General features: G+C 46.3%; 2 protein-coding genes across 2 annotated transcripts; one reads left to right on the forward strand and one right to left on the reverse strand.

The window, feature by feature from the left end:
* Positions 1–543: 543 nt before the first annotated feature.
* LOC135814055 (Krueppel-like factor 3) lies at positions 544–9341 on the forward strand. Its single transcript, XM_065327116.1, has 2 exons — positions 544–995; positions 6714–9341. Exons 1-2 carry the CDS (start codon positions 810–812, stop codon positions 7749–7751), a joined length of 1224 nt encoding a protein of 407 aa, XP_065183188.1. The 5' UTR covers positions 544–809; the 3' UTR covers positions 7752–9341.
* A 4503-nt stretch (positions 9342–13844) lies between these two features.
* On the reverse strand, positions 13845–15458 carry LOC135813139 (E3 ubiquitin-protein ligase TRIM56-like). Its single transcript, XM_065326382.1, has one exon. The coding sequence runs from the start codon at positions 15456–15458 to the stop codon at positions 13845–13847; it is 1614 nt and encodes a 537-aa protein (XP_065182454.1).
* Positions 15459–23496: the final 8038 nt, after the last annotated feature.

The raw sequence follows: 23496 nt of genomic DNA on the forward strand, positions 1-23496 counted from the left end.
TCGCTTCTGCAGTCTCTCGACTACTGTTACATGTAGTGCTACGATTGTGATTGGCCGAGGTTCTCGCAGAGACCCTTTGCGCCGATAAAATTCGCCTTGTTTGGTCACGGTGCCCTGTTTTCGCTATCCAATTCTGTCATCACACACACGCACACACACACACACACACACGCACATACATGTACACACACACACACACACACACACGCACATACATGTACACACAGAGAGAGAGGCTGTAACTTACTTGGATTATGGGCAGTAAGTACACTTGACTGAGCCGGGTATGGCATGTGTTCTAAGTGAGTTACAGCCTAACAGGCTAGCTACGCCGCATGAACCATACCTGCGTGCTGGCCTCACGGGTAGAGGCCATTGGGAGACTGGTGGTTGGATTGGGACACCACAGTGCGGAGTTAAACTCGTCCTTCTCACATACACACACGCACACACACACGCGCGCACTTGCGCGCGCGTTACCCACTCGTGTACGGCGGCCCACGGACCGACGGAGGGCACTTAGGAGGGAGACCGAGATATATAATCAACTCCTCGTCACTTTAGTGCACTTGAGTCCTTAGGGAGACTTGGCAGGCGGAGTGCTGTAACACAGGGTGTGATCCAATGTAAGGTAGAAGACGACGGTCGCGTACACACTCCGCCACAAACTCACCTCTCCAGCATAGCTTTCCTACATCCACAGGACAAACACTAAGAACATCCGACCAGGAGTTTATGCTCGTGCTGACGTGGAGTCTACGCGCGTGCTCGCTTGGCGGAAGGTCTTGGCTTGGGGTGACAGTAGCACTATGGATGGTTCCGATGTAGATTTTCTCCTCAGCCCGCCGCTGGTCTCGCCTGCGTCGGTGTTCGCTGGTCGCGCCCGCCTCCATTACACCGCCTTCACACCCTACCTATCACAGTGCATGGATGTGGAGGTGCCCAGTGCGACCAACAACGAAATCGTGATGGATGATGCGACCGAGGTGACTAAGGTAGGCCCAAGCGAAAACAATAGAGATTAATTAATTAACCAGTGCCTGTTCGACATGTACACGACATAGCTTATGATTACGGTCCTACTAGTACTAGTAGCAAGAGTATAACCTCTGGGCTTAAGTTATAATGATACTCTTGTTACTAGTATTCAGAACTCTCAATCTCACTGGTGAGTCAAGGACGCGATGTTAATTCGTGAGAGTGGTCTGATCTCTGTAGCTAGCTGCTCTGCCTGAAAATAGGGGATTGATTGCACGTGATGAAAGTGGAACACTTGGTTCACGACATCCACGTTCTTGCGCTGATCTAGTGGAAAACAGGTGTGCCAGATATGCAGGCAAATCACGTGTGCTGCAGCCTGCAGGTTATGGTCACGGAAGGATAGTTTCAACTTTCCAGGCACAATACTTACATAATTGTAGTTAGTCAATCGGCCTTTTTACAAGTAAGTTTAACTTAGCTTGCTTTGCGCCTTACCCACCAATATGCAGATTTGACAAGCTGTTTAAAACGACCCTTCAAGTACTTGTGCTGCCATGCACTTTAGGAAATGGCAAAAGGTCGAGTAAAGAGGTGTCCTTCAGGGCAGCCAGGTTTGTTATAGAAAGCAATGACCAATAATCATCAACTGGGCCATGCATGATCGCACTGATACATGTAGGTGCGATGCGGAAGCCGTGAAGCCGCACCGGACTGGGGAGCAGCAAAAGAAACACACGCGAGCGATGAGTGTCAGTCGTGATGTCCAATTTAGGACAAGGTCTGACTACTACATAACGACTACTTCGAGTACTGTACGCATGTTATCCGCTGAGGATATTATGTAGGTCTGCGCTCACGAGCTTCAGCTCAGAACATGCAGCAATTGACTGCTGGCGATCGTATGAGTAGCAGGCTAGAATCACCATGTCGGTAGACTGTACAATCTAGCCAGGAATGAGCTGCGCGTGCACAGAATTACTCAATACATCCTATTTCTGGCTCGTTCTGTGCATTTACCTGTTCTGGTAATTCACTGTTTGTAAGCCTCTACTCTACCGTCAACAAACGCTGGTTCAGCTCTCATGTCGCTCCAGCTCTCATTGCTGGCTTGTTCAAGGCTGAAAAAGACAAAAGGTTGATGATCAATTCGAGTACGGTATTCGTAAGTTGACTACGTTCCTATATGCAGAGTCAACACGTTGTTCCCCAGTGTGTAGAAGAACATAAACTTTTCTTTGCCTATCTCTGCAACTTTTGAACTGCAATCTGCGCTGAACTCTAGCCGTTGGTACAAGGTATCTGGGTTTATGGATGGCGACAGGCCCTAACACGTCAATCGCAGCCCGGGAAGTCATCGAAACGCACAGGTGGAATGGTGAGGGTTTGATGAGCAAAACCTCTGAGATGCCCGGATAGCCTTCTCCCAAGGGATGCTATTGCAATCTTGCATGATGCAGTCCAGTGAACTTTGGTGAAGATCCTTCCGTTCCTCTGCGTGAGTGTTCATGTGTGCAGTCACACGCCGGTAACCAGCATCGTACAAAGACTGTGTCGAAGGCTTATTCCTCACGAGAAATCAGTCATCGAAGTCCCAGCAATCCACGCTGCAGCAGGAGTTCCAAAAGTCCGGAAACCATTCTGTGTGTGTGTGTGGGGGGGGGGGGGGTCGTGTTTTCGTCATGGCTCATCAAACATTGAACGATTTTGCTTTTGTTGATGAGGATTCCATCACCTGATGATCGATGGAATGAGTGGAAGGATGTACATGTACATCTGGATGAAATCACATTCATTGTGATTGCAGCCTGGAAATGTTTTCTTCAGCGGCTCATACAGTACATGTAGATCTACATGTACATGGCGAGGAAGACATTTATCTCGGTTGTTGAGGCAAAGTATATGATCTGGTTACGTGGGTAGACAGTGAGGCATGAACATTCCAGGCATCTTTTAATCCAAGATATTTATCGTCCGTATTTTACTTTGAAGTAGTTGTTAACTTCATGTCCGAACTGTGGATTATAGGCAGGGAGTAGTACAATACCATAATAATTATGTACTAGTCAAAAACGGATTTATTCAAACAATACGACATGGAAAGAAGGAAGAACACCAAAGACACAAGGGATGAAACTCGGCGATGAAATCAAAATGAAAATTTGAAATTGCCTAACCCAAAGAAACTCTAGGCGGATGTATCAAGGTTGCGTAACAGATTCAACTCAATCCCTAGACGAATACTACTCCCTGGTTGTATTTCGAGTAGGGAATGGTCGATCTACTAGTACTGCTACCCGTCTGCCTGGTGTCGCGGAGAGTGATCTACACACAGGTTTGGTCTGTCATACAAAATAAAGTACAGTAAAACGTGGTTAGGAAGAACACTGATAAGACAAATGTTTGCCTAAGAAGAACTAGTATTCGTAACTGTATTGGATAAAACCCTGTGTATTCACTGGGTAAGACATTATGGATAAGAAGAACTCCCGTTATTGCGAACAAATATCATCGGTCCCTTGATGTTCGTCCTAATGAGGTTTGACTGTATCATCAACAACAGCAACATTAGTTGCTGGAATGCCAGATTACTTTCGTTACCACAACAGAACACAAACCCGGCTCAAGAAAAATGCAATGAATGATAAAAAATGTGTAACATGGAAATTGTGGGCACAAGTTTGTTATGCGATCGAGTAAACCAGATTTTGAACAGTCAGACGTGCACAATCTAGCACAAAACTGACAAGGAACGCAAAACATGTGCCCACAGTTTCCATGTTACAATTTGTTTCCTTGCTTCACCATCTGAGTAGGCTGGATGTTAAACAGCACCTGACTACAAATCAAGGTGAATTTCAGGTGCAGTGACTCGTACTCTGAATGACAGACTATCCAAAAGCATAATAGAGGTAACACTGTATTACTGGTGATAATGTTCACGTGAGGGGTTGGCAGCTTTCAAACAGTGTCTTTCACAAATGCCCGTATTCTCCGACAAATCCCTGCTTACGAGCCTATAGGTGAGATGCGTTCCAGGAGTGGATGTCACTCCGTGATAATGTCATACCCTTCCTGCTCAGGGCAATCCTAGATCCCGTCCATCTTCATCAGTTCATAGTTCGACACACGCGTGTCAGATTGCTTACGCTACACTACTACAGAGCGACGTAACTACTTCACTGGGCTGCGTCCTAGCTGATGATGTGATATGGTGGAATGCAGAAAGCGGGAGAGCATTGTTATTTGTATTATTAGTAGTAGCATTGTGGCGGAGTAATTGGCTATGGATCATGGCCTCTTCCGCCCGCCATGCTCTCTACTGGCGGTGTTGGTTACGACGCAGAAGTCAGAACAATCCACCGATCTACTACACTGTACCTGCACACGTACATGCAGACTTATGGCAGAATTACACAGTATACACCGTGCATACTTCTAGATCTGCCAGCATTCGCGCTAGTCTACGCGTGACTCTCAAACTATTACATCTGCAACTGCCGCATAATGACTACTGTATGTGCTAACCAAAATTCAAACCGTCACCATCATCTGCGTTGCCTCGGGTTACTTTGAAAGTTTCTACCACTAGAAGGTGCTACATGGATAACGTTTTAAGAGCAAGTACCGTCATCATTATCATCGATATCTCGACACGGCGTTGAGTGAATGCGTTTGCAGAGTGAATTAGACGCGTCCAGTGTAGACTTGAACTTCCCGTCGCCGCTTCCTGACGCGTGGAGGCAGCGCTGTATGCCTACGCGAGTGACCTGAGCAGAGACGGACGATGTGGACGAGTTTACGCAAGGTTCTGCTCCTTCCGTGCCTGGTCGGTGCTGAACGGTATCTGCCTGGCAGCGACAGGAGCAGCTCTGCTCGTACTGCAGATGCGTGGCGCTTCCTGGTCAACCCATCCACATACCGATGTGAACAAGGCTTTCCGTCGCGCTGCAGCCTGCGCTGTTCTCCCGCCGGCTGCCAGCACTTCACATGGTGGTGAACGGCACCTCTCACACCCCGGCAATACTTACTAGGACGGATTAACCACCTACGCCGTGCAGAGGGATGAAGGAGGAAGTTTGTGAATGTCATCAAGTCCTGCCTTGGTCAGTTCAGCACCTCCAGCACAACCATTCCACGACTACACGCCTTTCTGACAGGCTACAAATCGCCAGCCAGCATTACGGTCTGCGACTTGTGTCGAGGCGACTTCATAGTTGGGCACCTCATCGGGCATACAATAATTGTACACGCTGCCGTTGTGAGGTATCGCACCACGATCAGTGGACAGGGAGCACTGGTGCTGCAAGTGATGCTTGGCTGCCATGTTCCTGGCTATAACCAGCCGGTCTGGAGCAATCAACAATTATGATGGTGATGATGATGGCACACTTTCCATCATGTATTATCCCAGTTCTGCACGCTTACAATCATAATGTTCAAGCGCAGAGCTCTCCTCTATACTATTTCTTTGCTTACCTATTGATCATCACTTCTTTTACAGATTTGGTATTTGGTATTATGGAAAGTTTGGAAACCCCCTCGATAGGCGAAAGCCTTTGGAGAATCCTTAAAAACGATAAAAAATGAAGAAAAAAATGAGATGGTGCACCAGTGGGTGGATCGCCATCACGAATGATAATTATCAGATATGACATGCCCGCCCTCCTCGAGTCCTCTGTGCTCAGGACGATCGTACATGACACTGTACTACTACAGTACATTTGATGGCAACTGAAATCCGACCCCTGGTTTTCGTCCTCGAGTGCAGCAACGATTCTTGTGGTATCCATTTGTTTATAATAACGCTTGTGAGGCGTTTGCAATGTGAGTGCCCCGTGCTGGGATCGGATTTCGGTTGCAACCAGTATCCTCTATACTATAATAATTATAGTATAGAGGTATAAGCACAAATTTTCGTTCACGAAATCTTTCGTTGTTTCAATCCACCAGCAGGCTTGCTACGTACTACATTTCGTTTTTGGTCGAGGTCTGTCACCCCCAACGTTCAGAAAAAAACTTTAGTTTGGTACAAACGTTAGTTATTTCGTGCCCGCTAACGAATATAGCGAAAGTTGCTTCCTAACGTAAAAATTGTACTTATACAGTAGTATGGGAACGCCAGGAGTAGGTACAGAACAATGTTACGTGTGTATAATAACTGTATACGTCTATGTGATACCCATCAGCCCCTACAAGGTCATGTAACGCTGAATTATGGTGGATCGTTGAGCAGTTCTTTTGAATGGAATACCGTCTGAGAGGTGTGTATCTGGGTGTGTTGAGCGTTACAATCTGAAGCCATTTTTGAACTTCTGATGAAAATTTCTCACTCGAGAGTGTCATCCTGGCGACCTGGCGTGTTGCTGACACGTGATCAAGTGAACGACTTGAACCCGTCCATGAACAAGATGACTGATGAGAGGAACTATTCAGTCATCGATGCCAAGTTTGGCAAATGCTAGAACTTTTTGAGCCACTGGACGAAGAAGTAACTTCGTTTGATCCACCATAAGAAGTACAAATGTCTGGGTATGATTGGGTAGAGGGGCATGTGAGCGTTTTGGTCATGTCACGTTTCCTCCTCCTTATGGTACTCTTTTGTTCTATTTCAGGCGAGTAAAATCGAAAAGATTCAGTAAAAAAAAACTTTTCTCGCGTGGGATCGTTCGTGGGAAAATGGTTAAACTGATCAGTGATGTGTGTGTGTGTGTGTGTATATTGTGTGTGCGCAGCAACCTTCGCAGATGGAGCGGTACTTAGCACAGTCGGACTGCAGCTCGCCTGAAGAGGACCCCATGCATGACGAGGAGGTTGAGTTCCGGCGGCAAAGCGCCAACTTCATGGAGAAGTATCTGACCATCGTGGACCAGTGCTTGAGCTCGTCCGACGGCAGCACTAGCACGGAATCGTTTCTCAGCGCCGACGATTCACCTCCTGAGCTAATACCAGACGTGGATAGGAGCAGCCCTGTCGATGACGTAATGTTCTCCTCATCCCATATTCACCTGCAGAAGTTACTGGAGGAGATCGTGGTACCCGAAGCAGTGCTCCCGGGGCTGCCCTGGTGCGGCGAAGCATACGATGACGAAACTAACATGAGCAGTCCGAGCGTTTCAGCCTTTCATTTGCCCCCGATGTATTCATCGGACGGCACCTGGTTGCCCAGTCCTCCCATTGCTAGTCCCGGCATGCCCGGCCTGTTACCTCTGCAGGCTGTGACGGGTACACAGTCAATATGCTCTCCGCACACGTCTGCATTCGCCTCAGCAGCCTCTCTATTCCCGCTCAATACCAGTAGCGCTTCGTCGGCGTTTTCCGCCGTTGTGACGCCTCCCCGGTCGCCCACGGGTACCACACAGGGCGTCGACCAAGGGTCTTCGGACTCCAGCCCGAATGGTCAACCGTCCCAGCCCCCGTCCGTTGATACACCTGCTCAGGAGAGCTCACCCCCGTCCGGCGGAGGCGGTGGGCACAACACGTTGAGTGCGGACTCCCCACGTCGTACTCACGCCTGCGACTACCCTGGCTGTCTGAAGAAGTACACGAAATCGTCGCATCTGAAGGCACACCGGCGCACGCACACCGGCGAGAAGCCCTACCAATGTACGTGGGCGGACTGTGGCTGGCGGTTCGCCCGCTCCGACGAGCTAACCCGACACTATCGGAAGCACACCGGTGAGCGGCCATTCAAGTGCAAGCAGTGCGAGCAGACATTCTCCCGTTCCGATCACCTCTCTCTACATCTAAAGCGGCATAAAACCATGGGCTAAACTTCTACTAGTACTAGTAGTAGGTAGACCTTTTGAATACCCCAGCAGCTTTCTACTACTAGTAGTACCAGTGCATTTCAAGGCCTTGACATTGGCCCACACCACCTTACAACAACAGGCAGATGAATCGTGCCTCGTGATGGCTAAGCTTCCTTTTGACCTAAAACCAGAAATGGACCATTGGGAAGTGCAAGAATAATAAACCATAGCACGAGGAGAGAAACGATTGATGGAATATTTGGTGCCAGTTCCACCTCGCGGCTGCCGGCCAATATTCACGTTGAATCTCCAACAAAGTGTTGCTCCTGCTTTTCTAGCCACGACTTGGCCACGAACGCAGCGCCTACCGCAACGTAGCTATGGTGCCTTCAACTACAGGACGGAGAGCATGGAACTTGACTTAACGCACCACGACACATCGTTGATAGAAATCATCGGAGGCAGAGCACCTTACACTGCATGGGGCTCCAAATCAAATCACTCAACCTTCTATCATCAAGAGTACGAGTAATCCCCTGTGTACAGTATGGACCCTCCTGCTTCGACTCGAGCTTCCACTGTCTCCATCAGAAACACGATATGTAGGGTCCATCATACCTCGGTTCACACTTTTATCATGCTATCTTCAAAGAAATCAAGTTTTCCAGAGTTATCACAAGAGTTCTATCGTCTACTGTTATGGCTATCAAATTTAGCCCATTTGAAAAATTTATAAAAGACACGAGAAAATTTGCAATGTCCATGCAACTTATACCAATATTCTATTAGTCCTAATATACAATGAGAATTATCAACATTGCTTTTGTGCAGCGCCATAAAAACTATAGCTTCTGCAAGGTGACACCACAATATGCATTGTCTATGATTATCAACACCTTTAGAAACATCGGCAAAATGCTAGAATGTATAATCTATGCACTGTGCCTGTGGCCTTTGCTCTCATCTCTGCCATGCAGAGTTCTCATGTACATGGTTACCATGTTGCCAGCTCCACATCAAATTTCGCTTTTACGCGCATACATGTACATGTACATGTATGTATTATACATAGTGTCAATACTTGTAGAAGGTAGGGACGATTTGAGATGACCTTCAGGGACCCATGATTACGACTACTGTATTGCCGTATACTAGTATTGGGACCTTTATATTATACAGGTAGTGCAACCGATAGATGTACAGGTGAGCAATGAGCTTGAGGCTGATGGCGTTGGTAATAACATTTGGGTATCATCTAATCATCTACATCGTGATAATAGCGTTATAATTGAACCGCACTTGAGCTGATGCCCTGCTATTTACATTGTACATTGTACAGCAGTAGCATGCCAAACAGGCTGCATTGTCGCAAAGTATTGTGCACAGCTTCCGTGTGCCTTTGCATTCGCGTGTGATCTACCATTTTGTGAATGGTCATCCAGCATTAAATTTTCGTTTACTTCTGCTGATCTACCTTCGCGGTCAGGTCGAACCTGTATACCTCTTCCTGTGTGTCTTATTGGTTTGATTCGATTGCCACTGTGCATCCACGCTCGTACACTACTCTACAATTATCGGTTGATGCTATTGCAAACTTTAACTGAAGTATCAGTCGGGGAAGTGAACTGCCTGAAAAGAGAACAAAACGCCAGACGCACCAGGAATCGAACTCGGGACCTTGCTTGTCATGAGCAATGCTCTAACCACTGAGCTATGGGACCAGGCTGAACCTAGAAGGCACTGACAAGTTTTGCACTCCAAAGAGTTCGAGTTCTAGTGCGTCGGGTTTTTTTTCTCTTTTCAGGCAGTTCACTTCCCCGACTGATCCTTTGAATTTGAAGTTCTCCCAATCCTTCCAAAATTAGACTGAAGTATCGCTTATCATCACATCGTACCGAAACATCATACCACCTACAATGACAATGTGCGTCAAACTTGAAAGTTCTGAATCTCCGTGCACCGTGCAATCCGCACATGGTCTTTAATTTGTTGTGGGTGATGAAAAGCCCGAAAGCGCGAAATAAGCCTGAAAGCTGGAGCGTGTTAGAAGTCTGAAGGAAGTGTTGAGCGGTCGCTGCTTGGATGACGACTACACCATAGCTTAGTGGTTAGAGTATCGCTGGCCAAGCTAGGGTCCCTGGCTCAGGTCCTGGTGGTGAAAGGCAATGTTTATTTTAGACTTTTCCCGTTTGCAACTTTTCCTCGAACTGATGAATATTTGCATTTTAGATTACACACACAACAGAGGCGAAAGGCTGTGTTAGCTGTAACTTAAAGTGTCACGCATCGGAGCGATCATCAGACAGCAGCATTCACTATCGAATTCTCTACGAGCAGGCCTAGATATTTGATGCTAGCGTGGAAGTTAGTGCATATGTGCGAAGTGAAGACGTGGCATTGGGACAATGGTATTGAGTTGTTTTGTGAGAGTTAACGGATATAGGTGAGAATAGAAGCGATAACAGGGCAGTGTTACCGAGTCATCAAAAGCGATAGCGACAGTAGCGCAAGACCACAGCAGGAGTGAAGAGGGAGAGAGAAAGCACCATGGCGCCAAACCTGGTGCAGGTTGCGCCATGCTGAAAAACTCATGTAACTGATGGTGAGAATCTGGACAGGTAATACTTGTTCTCGTGTCTGCATTTCAACACCAACTCCGACCTTTTGTTGATGTTGACCGTTTTGTCTGCTTCCAGGATCTCCAGTTTCTCAGCCAGGCATAGGGGACACCGCTTGGTCGCGTTCGAATAGGCCTGGGCCTTGGTGACGACGGCCCATTTGACAGAGTGCGAAGTGTTCTTCCGCTTGAGCTTCCATATGCACTTGGACAGCTCCGTGCTTTTTTCCATCCTCTCATGCCTCGTCGTGCTCATGTGATTGTTGTATCTCTGTTTAAAGGGTGGTTCCGTTAGGCCGAGGTACTCGTGCCACTGCTCTCTTCCGGTGTGCTGGACTGTTGCCTTGTACACAATGCATCGTACTTGGCAGTCGCCGTCCATTGGGCAGGTGCTTTTGTCTCGGCAGTTGCATCGTTTGGCGTGGACGATCTTGTCCTGTGTTTGTCTCTTCCTTTGAACATGGTTGTTGTGGGATTTGACTATTGCGGACATATTCGGCATACATGAATAGCTAACTTTGACGGTGTTGCGGTTAAATATCTGACACAATCGGCAGCCGTGAGGGAAGTGTGTGTCGAGGAGTCGGAGGAATTTGTGTGCGATGTCTGTGGCCACGTTCTTGCTAAAGGGTGGGTTGTACCAAGTGATGTTGCGCCGCCTATTTTTCTTTCTTCGTCCTGTCTCCTCCTTCCTCTCTTCCATGTACTCGACTCGTTCCACGTATCCACTCTCTCTGAGGGTATCGTTGTACGCTGGTGCCGATTCCTCAAATATGTGTCGGTCACTTTATATGTCTTTAAGTCGTCTGCTGATTGTCTTTGGCAATTGTTGGATGATGGCCGGTGGGTGAATGGAAAGTTGGTGGACATAGACGGGCTTGTTGTTCGGCTTCCAGTATGGTTGGTATTTCCCTGTTGACAAATCCAGTGTCACATCCAGGAAATCTACCGTCTTCATGCCAGCGCTGATGGTCAGTTTCAAACCGAGATTCGTGAAAATCTGGCATATGGTTTTTCTGGCGCGGTCTGCTGTACTGCCCGTCGCATCTCTGATCACCGCTAGTCCATCATCGCGGTACAATCCGATGTCTGCGCTGTCGAACTCCTCCGATAGCTTTGACAGGGCATATGTGCCGACCAGTTCGCAGACTTCTGCACCGTCGAAGCAGCCCATGGTCACGTCGAAAAGTCCTCTTCCGTCTTTCTTCATCCACTCCCGATCACTGTTAAAAAGCAGGGACTTCCGCGAGTGCAGTGAAATTATGCATATCGTCGATCTGCATCTGAAGTTGCCACCTTATCTCTGACGAGCTCCACTACTTCTTAACACTTCTCCATTCTCCATTGATTGCTCTCCATTCCAACTTTGATGCAGGCTTGTGGCAGAATAGTCGGTGTATCAAATCCCTCCCCTAATTATCCATGTAGTGAGAGATGAAACCATTGTTGCAGGTAGTCATTCATTGTTGGGATGAACTTAATCTTGGCAAATAGTATTCCTGCCTGCAGACAAGCTGTCACTGCATCCACTCTGTGAATAATGTCTTCATCTGAAACACGAGACGTGAGGCCAGCTCCTGAGATCCGATCTCAGATGCCGGAGAGCCCTCCCATTTGCGGAAATCCTGAAAACACGTGGTCAGAAGTTATTATGCCACTCTACATCCTTTGCTTGTGCTCTCATCTTCTCCTTGAGATGGTGTGTAGACGTATGGCTTGCCACAATACTCTTCCTTTATTATAGCATTTGACTGTAGGCCTGGCATTACAACCGTCCACAACTAACTGTACGCGCTTCATCAGGAAAGTAAGACAGGCGCTGCTGAGCAATCGACTTGGTACTGAGTCCATGAGAAATTCTAGTTCTTTTCGAGCCTCCTGAGCTGGACTCGGCAAAGGCAGTTCTTTTGGAACGAGCTCTTTCTGTGCTGCCGCTCCTTCATCCTGGTCCAAATTTAGCAATGCATCAGTGTCTACTTCAGTATCGCTAGAGATGCTATCGCCAGAGCATCTGGCACAACTAGAAAACTCTTCTTTGTCTGTTTGATATTCACTTCGCGAATGTCTCCTCCATAGCTCTCCATTATTCTAAAAGTAAAAGAAACCTCGTAAATAATTCCTCCGGATTTGTGTCACTTGAGCTGCCTCGGCCTCGGTTGGGCATGCTTCACAAATGGCTTGTATACATTTACCCGACCACATCGCTACAATCATAACGTTTTTATGTAGCAATAGTTATGTAGCGTTAGTGCTAAAGGTGTTATAACGTTACGTGTCTGTACCCAATCACAAAGTCATGCGCCGGTACAATGCATAGTGCTCAAATGCCCGGAATGGGCTGAGCGCAGTAGTCCACGCAAGAGGAACACAAAATGAGTAAAATAGGGCTGTTTCGTTGTTACTCAGAGTTTCATGGCAAAAACCAATCATCAGACAACATCTCATGATCATGATTGTAGCCGCTTGTTGCCAAAAACCTGGGATTTCCCGATAGTATCCGCTATGAAACTCGTTATGCCGCTCGAACCTCACATAATGCTCGATTTGTTCCTTTCTAATGCTCCATAATGCTCTGATGATCGGATAGTCGTATAATGGCGAATATAATGCCGGCATTATCCGCTGGACCCTACTCCTTATAGGTTATTGAATTACACAAGAGTAGTAATATTTCCACTAAAACTCGCCCAAAGGGTGCACAGTAAACCAAAGTGCCAGTAACTTCGGTGTCCGGATAACCGAGGTATGAGGGTACATGTATGGTTTCACCGAATCCTGTGAGCATTGAGTACTCTAACGAACCGAATGACTCCACTCTTAGACATGATAACTCAGTATGGGTATGTACGCATCCAAATGGCGAGTGATAATTGCATGCATGCACACGCTATGCTTGGTGGCACAGGTGCAATAACACAGCATACCAATTGTTGGGTCTTCTGAACCCCATTGCTCCTCACTCACATCAAGCCAAGGACGAAGGTTGTGGACGACATTTGTGACGAGGGAAGAGAGAGATAGAGAGAACGAGAGAACAAGAGAGAGGGAGAGAGAGAGAGATATGAGAGAGAGAGAGAGAGAGAGAGAGAGGCAGAGAGAGAGAGAGAGAGAGAGAGAGAGAGAGAGAGAGAGAGAGAGAGAGAGAGAGAGAGAGAGAGAGAGACATACAGACAGAGAGACAGAGAGAGAAAGAGAAAGAGAGAGAGAAAGAGAGAGAAAGAGACGGAGAGAGGCAGAGAGAGAAAGACAGATAGTTTTAAAATAAAGGGTCTGGCCAGCTATGGCAAATATGGGTACATAAGCAGCTACCCAGGCCAACGGAACATAAGGTGTTATGCGCGAATGTGGGAAGCTATGTGTACAGGGTACACACCAGCCGGGGAAAGGATGCGCGCCATTGTGTGTGGAAACAATTATACAGGAGAATAGGACCTTGCACAATTACCAACTCTTGCCATACCAGTTGACACTCTTTCAGTAATGGGTAATATCGAACTTCACTGTGGCAGGACTGTAAGCGTCGAACTGATAGAGGTAGACCACTGGTCACGATGAATGCATCCATAGAATGCAAGAACTCCTTCCTTGCAAAGATGGCTCTCAGCAACCCATTTCTCACCAGGTGCAGATTCCTTTTGGAAGTACAGGATATGCCTCTGGCGATCCGCTGTCACCGTGACAATCTCTCCCGCCGAGAAGTTCACAGTATTAGGATTCATAACCTCACACTTTTGCTTTTCTAGTGCATTACGTTTGTACTCTAGCGGATCGCAAACACCCACTGAGTTTGTGTAGGCTGACTGGTGAAAACGGAACTTTGCCGTTGCTACTGTTCCAACTTGAATAAACGGCTCGACACACGCACCTCTAGAGGCCTTGTCCTTACAGTAGACAGTGCGATCGTCGTTCGTTAGCACCAGCTGTGGGTGACATTGGCCAAGGCTGAACTTGTAATTCATAGCATTGGAGGTAGCCTGAAAGTCTTCAGGGTCCGCATCAGCTGCTTCTATGCTTGGAATCTTCCGCAAAACCTCGACTGCAGCGTCCAGGCGATTCGACTTGAACATCGGCATTTCAAGACCAGTTAACGGCTGTGTCGTCTCAGAATCCTTGTTCTCTTCAGACATTTTCCCCAGTAGCCAAGGATGAAGTCTCAGGAAATCGATGTCTTCAGTGCTGGACCTAATCAAACCATACATTCGTGTAAGGCGTGTCCTCTTCCTTTTCAGCTTCTCGACACGACGTTCCAACACACTAGACTGCTTCCAGTACTTCGTGTGCGCTTCTCTCAGCAGCTCATCACAGCGCTCTTTCGATAACTTTTCCAACTTCGCGAACGCCTCAGTGATATCTGCAGACAAAGCACGGTACGCTTCGCCAAGCAACTCGGTTGACGCATTGGCTGCTGTTTGAGCAGTGCAGATTATGCTCAGGCGTTTTGTGCCTTGCTCCGATACACTCTTCTCCAATCCTCTGCGCGCATTACGTGCAGCATCAGCGATGGGCATCACTTGGTCGGAATTCTGAACATGGGCTTTCCTGTGGGTTGCTCTGCATGTTTCACACAGGAATTCCTTGCATTCCGTGCAGTACCATTCAAAACGTGCATTACGATGCAGCGAGCATCTGCTAGTTTGAGATATCTGCTCCGAAATGTTGCTGCTGGTTGCTGGGTCTTCACAAATACGCTCAGTTCTGTGACTTTTGGTGGATTTGGACTTGAGGTGAGCCTTGCCATGATCTGTGCAGTAGAACATGGAGCAGTCGTGGCATTTGAACGTAGCTGCTTCTTCCTCATCACATTCCTCACACAGAACACGTGCAGATCTGGTGCCGGATGAAGAGTCGGCACTAGCAGCAGCACTGTTCTCCATTGGAGCTCTGGGTAGCGATTGCAACTGAGATCGCCTAGGACCCGGAGAGGGTGTGATCTCCGCGCACTTCGGACAATGAATGGTGTTGTCGTCTTTGATATGTGGTTCAACACACAGCGCACACAGCGTGTGCAGACATCGAATAAGCCTACCGTCCCGTGGTGGTTGATCACACGAAGCACATTTCGAACCAGCCATGGCTTGGTCCTCCTCCATGACCGCCGCAGAGGCCGCCATCAATAGCTGAGCTTTCTCAGCAAATTTATAGTTCCGTTCCCCCAACGTGTCGCGGGTCTCACTTCCAAGTTCCTTTTTACGTACATATATTTTGTATAAGGCTGCACAGTGGAAGATCATCAGTCTACTTTGCTCGGCAAGTACAGAGGACTACGGCTGCTGGTGTGTGAGCAAGTGAGGCCTTACTTGTAGCGTTTGTGTTGGCCCTCTCTGAAGTCTGTAGTGTTGCCTGGTTGTGTTGGATGTTTTTTGCAAGTACAGTCCGTACCCTGTAGACTTAAGTAGACCTACATGAGTTTGTGCTCAATCAAGTACCGGTGCATATTATGTGCTGGTATCTGATCAGTTCGAGCAAAAACCTGCGTCCCACTCCAAGCCAAGGACCAGTGCTGTACTGGCAATATAGCAGATACATTTTTACATGTATACTACCATCTCGCAGGCAGGCATAGTGGGATGGTCCAAGACCATGATTGAGAAACAGAGGGTACCAGGTTCAAGCCCTGCTTGGAAGCGGAAGGATTTTTTCCAGCCGTGCTGCGACCCACAGTTAATTGGGAACTCGTGGCCTGGCACGAGGAAAACATGGATGCAGTGAATGGGATTTTCGGTCTTTGACCACTTGCTGGTGAGCTGATCTACTCACCTCCCACCGCTTTAGGAGCTGCATCTGCGCCTTGATCCTTGAAGGGTGGTGGCGTTCCTACGGATGCGGAAAACCCGGCTTCCAGCCGAGTCTCACGCGAACCGTGAAATTTTTTTTACCATCTCGTACTTTCGTGGTCGTGGATAGGGGTGTGCGGATAATGCTCGAAAAGGTGGCAGATTCTGCTCGAAAAGCAGTGAAATTGGCAGAACCATACAAACCTTATGGCGGGCAATTCCTCGAATTCTGCCCCATTTCTTTATCCACATACCAAAACATTCATGAAACTTACCAGAAAAAGTACCGAATTATGCCAATTTTTCTGCCGGCATTATCCGCATAATATGCCTAGTCGTGGAGGTGCTACATTGTTTATATTTTTTATTTTTTATTTTGTTATATGGCAGTAAAATTTTAATGCAGTCTAATGTCATAAAATGGCTGTAAATACCTGTAAATACCTGTAAATACAGTGTAGGTGGTGCACGGTGTCCTGTCTGTACTATCAAGAGTACATAACCCGAGGATTATTTTGCTCTTGGTAGTACTACTAGTTATCTTCGAGGGCGTTAGCGTTGCAACCTGGCATCGAAAAAAAGGGGGGGGGTGCATGGTCAGGTAGCAAAAATAATAATTTAGTGCGAGAAAGGGGCGCTAGTATTGCACCAAATAATATAAATACGTGTAATGACTAAACCAGAAGGGAAAAGGAAGAAAGAGAACAATAATCATAACAAGCAAGTACTCGTAGAGAGGTAAATACTAAATGGGTCTCAATATCATCGTCACAGGTACTGTGTGGACCACAGCCATCTCTTTCGGATTAGATCCTTACATACGTTGACCTTGAAGGTTTGGAGGCGTCTTGAATGAGGCTCGTGAAGCAGGAGGTCCGCAGGCAGGTTGTTCCAGGGTGTGATGGCGAAGAAGGGGAAGGATCGCAGGAGGTAGTCGGGGGCTGTGCGAGGGGGTGTCCACTTCAGCTGAAAGGCATGGTGCGTCTGACGTTTTTGCCCTGTGCACATGCTAGCTACGGCAGGGGGCTTGGTTGGTGGCAGCATGGCCTTTACAGTCCTGGTGATGTCCTAGATAGGACATCACTAGGCTCTGGCGGATTATGCTCGCGAAATCATGGAATTATGCTTTCATGGATTCTCGCATTATGCTCGCGAAATCCTCATATTATGCTTTGGCACGCAGGGATACATACTCACTTTGTTGTAGGTATGGAGCCACAAAGTTAGGAAACTTGTGCCTTTTCGTACTTGCAAGTGGCCATTAGTACAACAAAATACATGAATATCCCCATACCAAGATGACCATGCATGCTAGAGATCAACATGGAAAGAGAAAGCATGACTCGTTCTATGCATTAGTTGATTTCTTTTGTAAAAAGATTTTTTCATTGCCAAATTAGTTTGAGTTACCTTTGAAAATTATCATGCTCAACTGTCTTCGTAATCATCATACTCGTCCAACCGATGTCACCCTAACCCTGCGAAAAATCAGCTCGTCTCTCCCGTAGCTCCACCTCTCCTTCCACCATGATAGGCCTCGACGAAATATGCTAAAAAAGAGCATAATATAATGCTCGTCGCATATCAGGGAAAACGTCCATAATATGCCAAAGGCTTAGCAAGATATGCAAAAAGATTATGCCAAAATATGCCAAAATATGCTCGACATAAGCAGAAAGTGTAGATCATTTCAGTAAAATTACAACCTTGGAATATTCATTGGCTTCACGGCTATCATGTTGATGTATAGAATAAACACCGATGTCGTAGTGTTTATGGGAATATAAACACTGCTATAAAAACCGAGGCGTAGCCGAGGTTTTTAAAGACAGTGTTTATATTCCCATAAACACAAGACAGAGGTGTTTATTCTATTTATAGCTAGCTTCGTTTTTGGCCTGAAATACTGGTCCGAAATAGCTATTTTAGTATCCCAGTATACTATAGTATACTATTATGTGTAGGTAACATGCTCCATGGCATGGGTGTTCATGCAAGCGCCCTGCGTTGGTTTGCGTCGTACCTCGCCGGGAGATCTCAGCGTGTCGTCACGCCAGCCAGCCAGTCCTCAAGTCTTGCAGTGTCTCGAGGAGTTCCTCAGGGAAGTATTTTAGGCCCTACCCTCTTTAATGTCTACCTGAGGGACCTTCCCCGGCTTGCGGAGACAGCGGGTTCAAAATTACTGATGTTCGCAGATGACAAGACAGTCTACTCTAGTGATCCGTCGAAGGCGCGTTCCGAAGCCAAGTTGTCATCGGCACTGGAGATACTAAACAACCACCTTGGCTCCATTGGTATGCAGATAAATACCGACAAAACCGTTGTCATGCAAATCCATCCCAAACGTGCCACAGGGAGTCAGCAACAACAACAAAGGCAACAACTGCAAATCACCTTGTCAAATGTTACGCTAGGGGAAGTGGAAAGCACCAGATGCTTAGGAGTCGTTGTTGACAATAAGCTATCTTTTGACCAACACATTAACAATGTCGTCCGGAAAGCCTCACGGAAGATCGGTGTACTGCGTCGATCTTTCCGCCAGATGAACCTGTTTGCCCGCCGTACTTTCGTTGTCGGTGTTATTCAGCCTGATCTAGAATATGCTCTCCCTGTATACCTTTCGTTTATATCCGCTAAAAATAGAAACAAGCTAGCCTCACTCCACCGGCGCGCTGTACGAGTTGCTTGTGGTGCATCACCCCAAGCTAATATCACGCCACTTCTTCACCACCTCAATGTTTCCTCTTTCCAATATCGATCAGTATTTTTGTTCCTTGTATTCATTTTCCACTGTTACTGTATTAAGCCGGCTGTTTGCTTGCAGTCCCTCTTTCCCATCTGTACGTCTACCCGAACTACTCGCGGCTCTACAACTCATAACATGAGTATCAATCGCTATAGATCTATGTCTGGCTTTCTGTCCTTTTCAAGTAAATCGGCTCTTGTTTGGAATTATTTACCAGACGACCTGAAGTCCTGCACTACTATCGCAGATTTCCGCGTCAAATTGGCTATTTGGCTAAAAGACAGCTTAACTCTTAATCATTGTTGTGATTTGCTTTCAAGCAATGTGCATAATCAGTAACTTGATGTTGCTGTTTTTGTTTTTTTTTTTTGTTTTTTTTTTGGTTTCCCGTTCTCGGGGCCTTCTATTCGGTACTCTTTGTAGTTGTACTTCTGTACTGTTGAGCTATCCGAATTCAAATAAACATTAAAAAAAAAAAAAAAAAAAAAAAAAAAAAAACATTGCGTGTTCCAGACCTAAGACCCATCTTTCAACCAACATCTGCATCAACACCCTGGTGGCTGGGTGGTCAAGAGGGGTGCTTGGGAATCTTATGGGTGCAGGTTCGATTCCTGCTGAAACTTCTTTCTTCTCTTCAATTTTTTTCTTTTTCAATTGGAGAGAAAATTTCTAAGTCCCTTGAAAGTTGAAAAGTTACAACCTCTAAGTGGGTAATAATTATTGCAAAGTATATACCCCAAGTTAAAGTGGTGAATATGGAGATATATTCACCAGTTATAGATCACAGAAATTAGTGGAGGTTAATATGAGCTGGGTATAAGGTGCAAATCAAAACACATGCGGAATAGTATGGCTGCATTGGCTGGGGTGTGTCCCCAGCAACCGTAGCGATAGTGTTCATCCGGATATCCGGGGGGGGGGGGGGGAAATGTAGCAAGCGCCTCAACCTTTCCAAATTCATCCATAAAAGGCATTTCTGAACGCATTTTGTCCATAAGGCCACACTTTGTTTTATCTATGTTTCTCGTCATCGCCCGCGTAGGTTTTCAGAAATTTCGGGAGAAAAAAAAGTTCATACTACGTACATGTATGTACGCTGCACATGCTGCAGCAGCTAGATGCGTCAATCAATAATCGTAAACGTTTCCACCCCAGCAGCAAAGGAGCGCTCCTCGTCCGTTCTCTGAGATGAAGGCTGTCATGACGAAGCTTTCAGTCGTTCACTGCCTGAGCCTCGTGGGTCCCAGGAATACCGTCAGTCGGACGAGTTCCGTTGCAACTGGCGTCTGTGGAACGATGTCGTAGGCAGAAAATCCAAGCAATAGACGCATGGCAAGGAAAATATGAGCAGCATGGAGACAAGAGTTTGATAAGCGGACACAAGAACGTTGAAGTAACAAGACGAAAAATTAATGACGAGTGGGAAACGTTTGTTGATGCGATCACGCGATAGCAGATATATGTATGTTCTCTTCGCCATCTCGTAATCAAACTTTATGCTCTCATTGTTGCAGTTTTGCCTGATATTATATTCGTGAGCTGATGTGATAAGGTGTGTGTATGTATAGAATAAACACCGATGTCGTAGTGTTTATGGGAATATAAATACTGCTATAAAAACCGAGGCGTAGCCGAGGTTTTTATAGACAGTGTTTATATTCCCATAAACACAAGACAGAGGTGTTTATTCTATTTATACCTAGCTTCGTTTTTGGCCTGAAACACTGGTCCGAAATAGCTATTTTAGTATCCCAGTATACAATAGTATACTATTATGTGTAGGTAGTATTGCGTGTTCCAGACCTAAGACCTTTCTTTCAACCAACATCTGCATCAACACCCTGGTGGCTGGGTGGTCAAGATAGGTGCTTGGGAATCTTATGGTTGCAGGTTCGATTCCTGCTGAAACTTCTTTCTTCTCTTCAATTTTTTCTTTTTCAATTGGAGAGAAAATTTCTAAGTCCCTTGAAAGTTGAAAAGTTACAACCTCTAAGTGGGTAATATAGCAAAGTATATACCCCAAGTTAAAGTGGTAAATATGGAGATATAAGGGACCTTTCGCATTTGCTACGAAACGAATGCGAAACGAAAGTTTGATTCGGCTCGTAATCGTTTCGTTGAAAACAGATTTCAGGTTTCGCAAGTCGTCATGCAAATGTGCATGGCAACTACGAATACGGCCGCGGGCGCCGGTAGCTTGGCGTACGGGTTTTTACACGCACACGTGCATGGATCATGGAATCAAGGGAAAAATGTGTACCTTGCAAAACATGTGTACCTATCCAAATAAATGTGTACCTGACGGATTCGGAGCGTGCCACGAATGAAGAGGCCTCCATTCGTGAAAACGAGTTCTCCGCAGGGACTCTGACGAATCCTCGAACCCAGGTGACGAATCAGCATTCGTTTCGTATCCGTCAGCGGGGTGCGAAAGGTCCCTATATTCACCAGTTATAGACCACAGGAATTAGTGGGGGTTAATATGAGCTGGGTATAATAATGACTATTAGCTAAATGTAGTGCAATCATGTATGCCAGTACGCAGGGGCGTGCTCGGCCCCCCAACTAGGGGGGTGCACGGGACAATATACAACAAAGATGTGAATAACACAATTCAGTAGTGACTGTGGCGTGTGGTATTGTCTGGGATTGGTCTATAGCAAATGCTTCTCGCCCTACATAGTCAAACTGAAGCTTGAATGAAGTCGATAAACTCATTTTGGCAACAATGCTGAATCTGACTTTCAAGTTGAATATGCAAAATCCGTCACAAATTTTGTTTCTCATGGAGAAACGAGATGGTAGACATAAAAATCTATTTTTGTAGAGCCTTCCTAATTCCTATGGCCTTGAAGAGCAGATAATGACCATAACATGGACCATGTTATTGTCTCGATTCTCCACTACTCAAACAAGTCTAAAGTCCGGTCTGCTGAAATATGCGTTTTGCCAAATCACATTCTGGGCTACCTCGGCCTCTCACTGGTCATATGTTGTGGACATTTCCCAAAGGAGACAGTATTGTAGGCCCCTCCATAGCCACTTTCAGGATTTTTGAAGCATTATCAGCTGGAATTTTACGCCTTTTATATAATAGTGAAAAATCATTGAATTTTTGCCAAAAAAACATAGGGACAATAACACCCCCATAGCTGGGGAACAACAGAATAGACCTATCCTTGAAACACCTCAGACCAGTCCTCTAGGTGTCTGGTCATCTGAAAACACACAGCCGACGCCGACGGTACGGGATGTAAGAGGTCGTCGGGAGGGCGTAGGGTGAGCTGTAAAATCCTGCACGATTCGTACGACACGACATGCAGCAGTCGTTGCGACGTTCAACGTCGAACGGCGCGAGTCATAAGGCACGGTCCGTGACGGGGTGACTTTCGGTCGTTTCGGACCTAATTTCTCGTTTTTCGGGACTTCTTTTCAATTATTTCTCCTTGAAAGAAGCGGAATCAAGTTCACAATACCAGTTTTTCATGAAGACCAAAAAAATTAGCCCTGAAAGTTGTGGCATTCAAATAATAATAATTATTATTATTATGCACTTACGCGTCAATGTCAGCGGTGGTAAACCGCCCACAAATTCGCACGTGGTGAATGGACTTGGAAAATGAAAATAAAAATAAAAATAAAAAGAGCAACGACAACAGAAATAGAAATACAATAACAAGACGTACATGTACCTGCTAAGGGGCACATGACAGCATTGCTCAGATTGAACAGAGGATGCAGACACAGAATAAAGGGCATTGTCGACTCCTTTTTGAGAATAATCCAGTAAAATGGTGGCAGGTGGATGCAAATCCACGCACTACGTTAAGAGAGGAATTTTGTTGATACTTTAAAAAGATGTTAATTATTATTACCGCAGCAGTTATGAAAAGCAGTATTGTGATATTTCGGAGCAATTTTGGTTTTAGTCGTAGACGCACCTATTGGACTTGCAGACGCCCTTGCAAAGGTCAAATAATAGCCCCAGGAAATGATAGAATAGTTCGTCTGTCACGCTTCTGAACTGTCCCTAAATACAATGAGTGACATGAGATCTTATGTTTCTAAAATTCAACTCAAGTCGTGCTAGCCATTCTGTGAGTTATCATGGCAAGCGCAGTGTTCGAAATGCTAAAAATGTCCAAGTACGAATCGGGAGTAGTCGGCGCACGACGCCGTCTCCTGTTCATACTCGAATTGCAGCCGTTTTGTACGCTTGCGTCTACGCCCGTCTACGGTATGAAAAGTTGGATCGATCCAACTCTTCCCATCGCATCCCGATCTGTACGGCAGTACGGTTGCGTTCCCGTTCCTGGTGTTTACATTGGACGCCGTCAGACGATCCCGTCGCTTCCTGTCGATCCTTACGTCGCGTCCCGTCGAATGTGAACTAGGCTTTACGGCCAGCTTAAGAAGGAACAAAAGTTGCTAATATCGCAACTCAAAATGAGCGAGTTGTGCATAATGATGCCAAAAACAACCCAAAAAGGAGTGGAAATAGACAACGCTGTGGCAGAGCACAGCTGCATGAGTACTTTGAAGTACATTACGAATGCACGAGTTCATGGAGTAAAACATCTTAGCTTAGGAAAATGAACAGACTTGGAATGAGTCATTGTCCTTTTTGCT

Source organism: Sycon ciliatum, chromosome 1 (genome assembly GCF_964019385.1).
Source record: "Sycon ciliatum chromosome 1, ocSycCili1.1, whole genome shotgun sequence".
Classification (NCBI taxonomy): domain Eukaryota; kingdom Metazoa; phylum Porifera; class Calcarea; order Leucosolenida; family Sycettidae; genus Sycon; species Sycon ciliatum.

Bases quoted from the DNA above. Each gene is read 5' to 3' on its own strand.
- LOC135814055 (XM_065327116.1), top strand. From the start codon at position 810: ATGGATGGTTCCGATGTAGATTTTCTCCTCAGCCCGCCGCTGGTCTCG. The intron at 996-6,713 runs GTAGGCCCAAGC...GTGTGTGCGCAG, and splicing joins ATGCGACCGAGGTGACTAAG to CAACCTTCGCAGATGGAGCG.
- LOC135813139 (XM_065326382.1), bottom strand. From the start codon at position 15,458: ATGGCGGCCTCTGCGGCGGTCATGGAGGAGGACCAAGCCATGGCTGGT.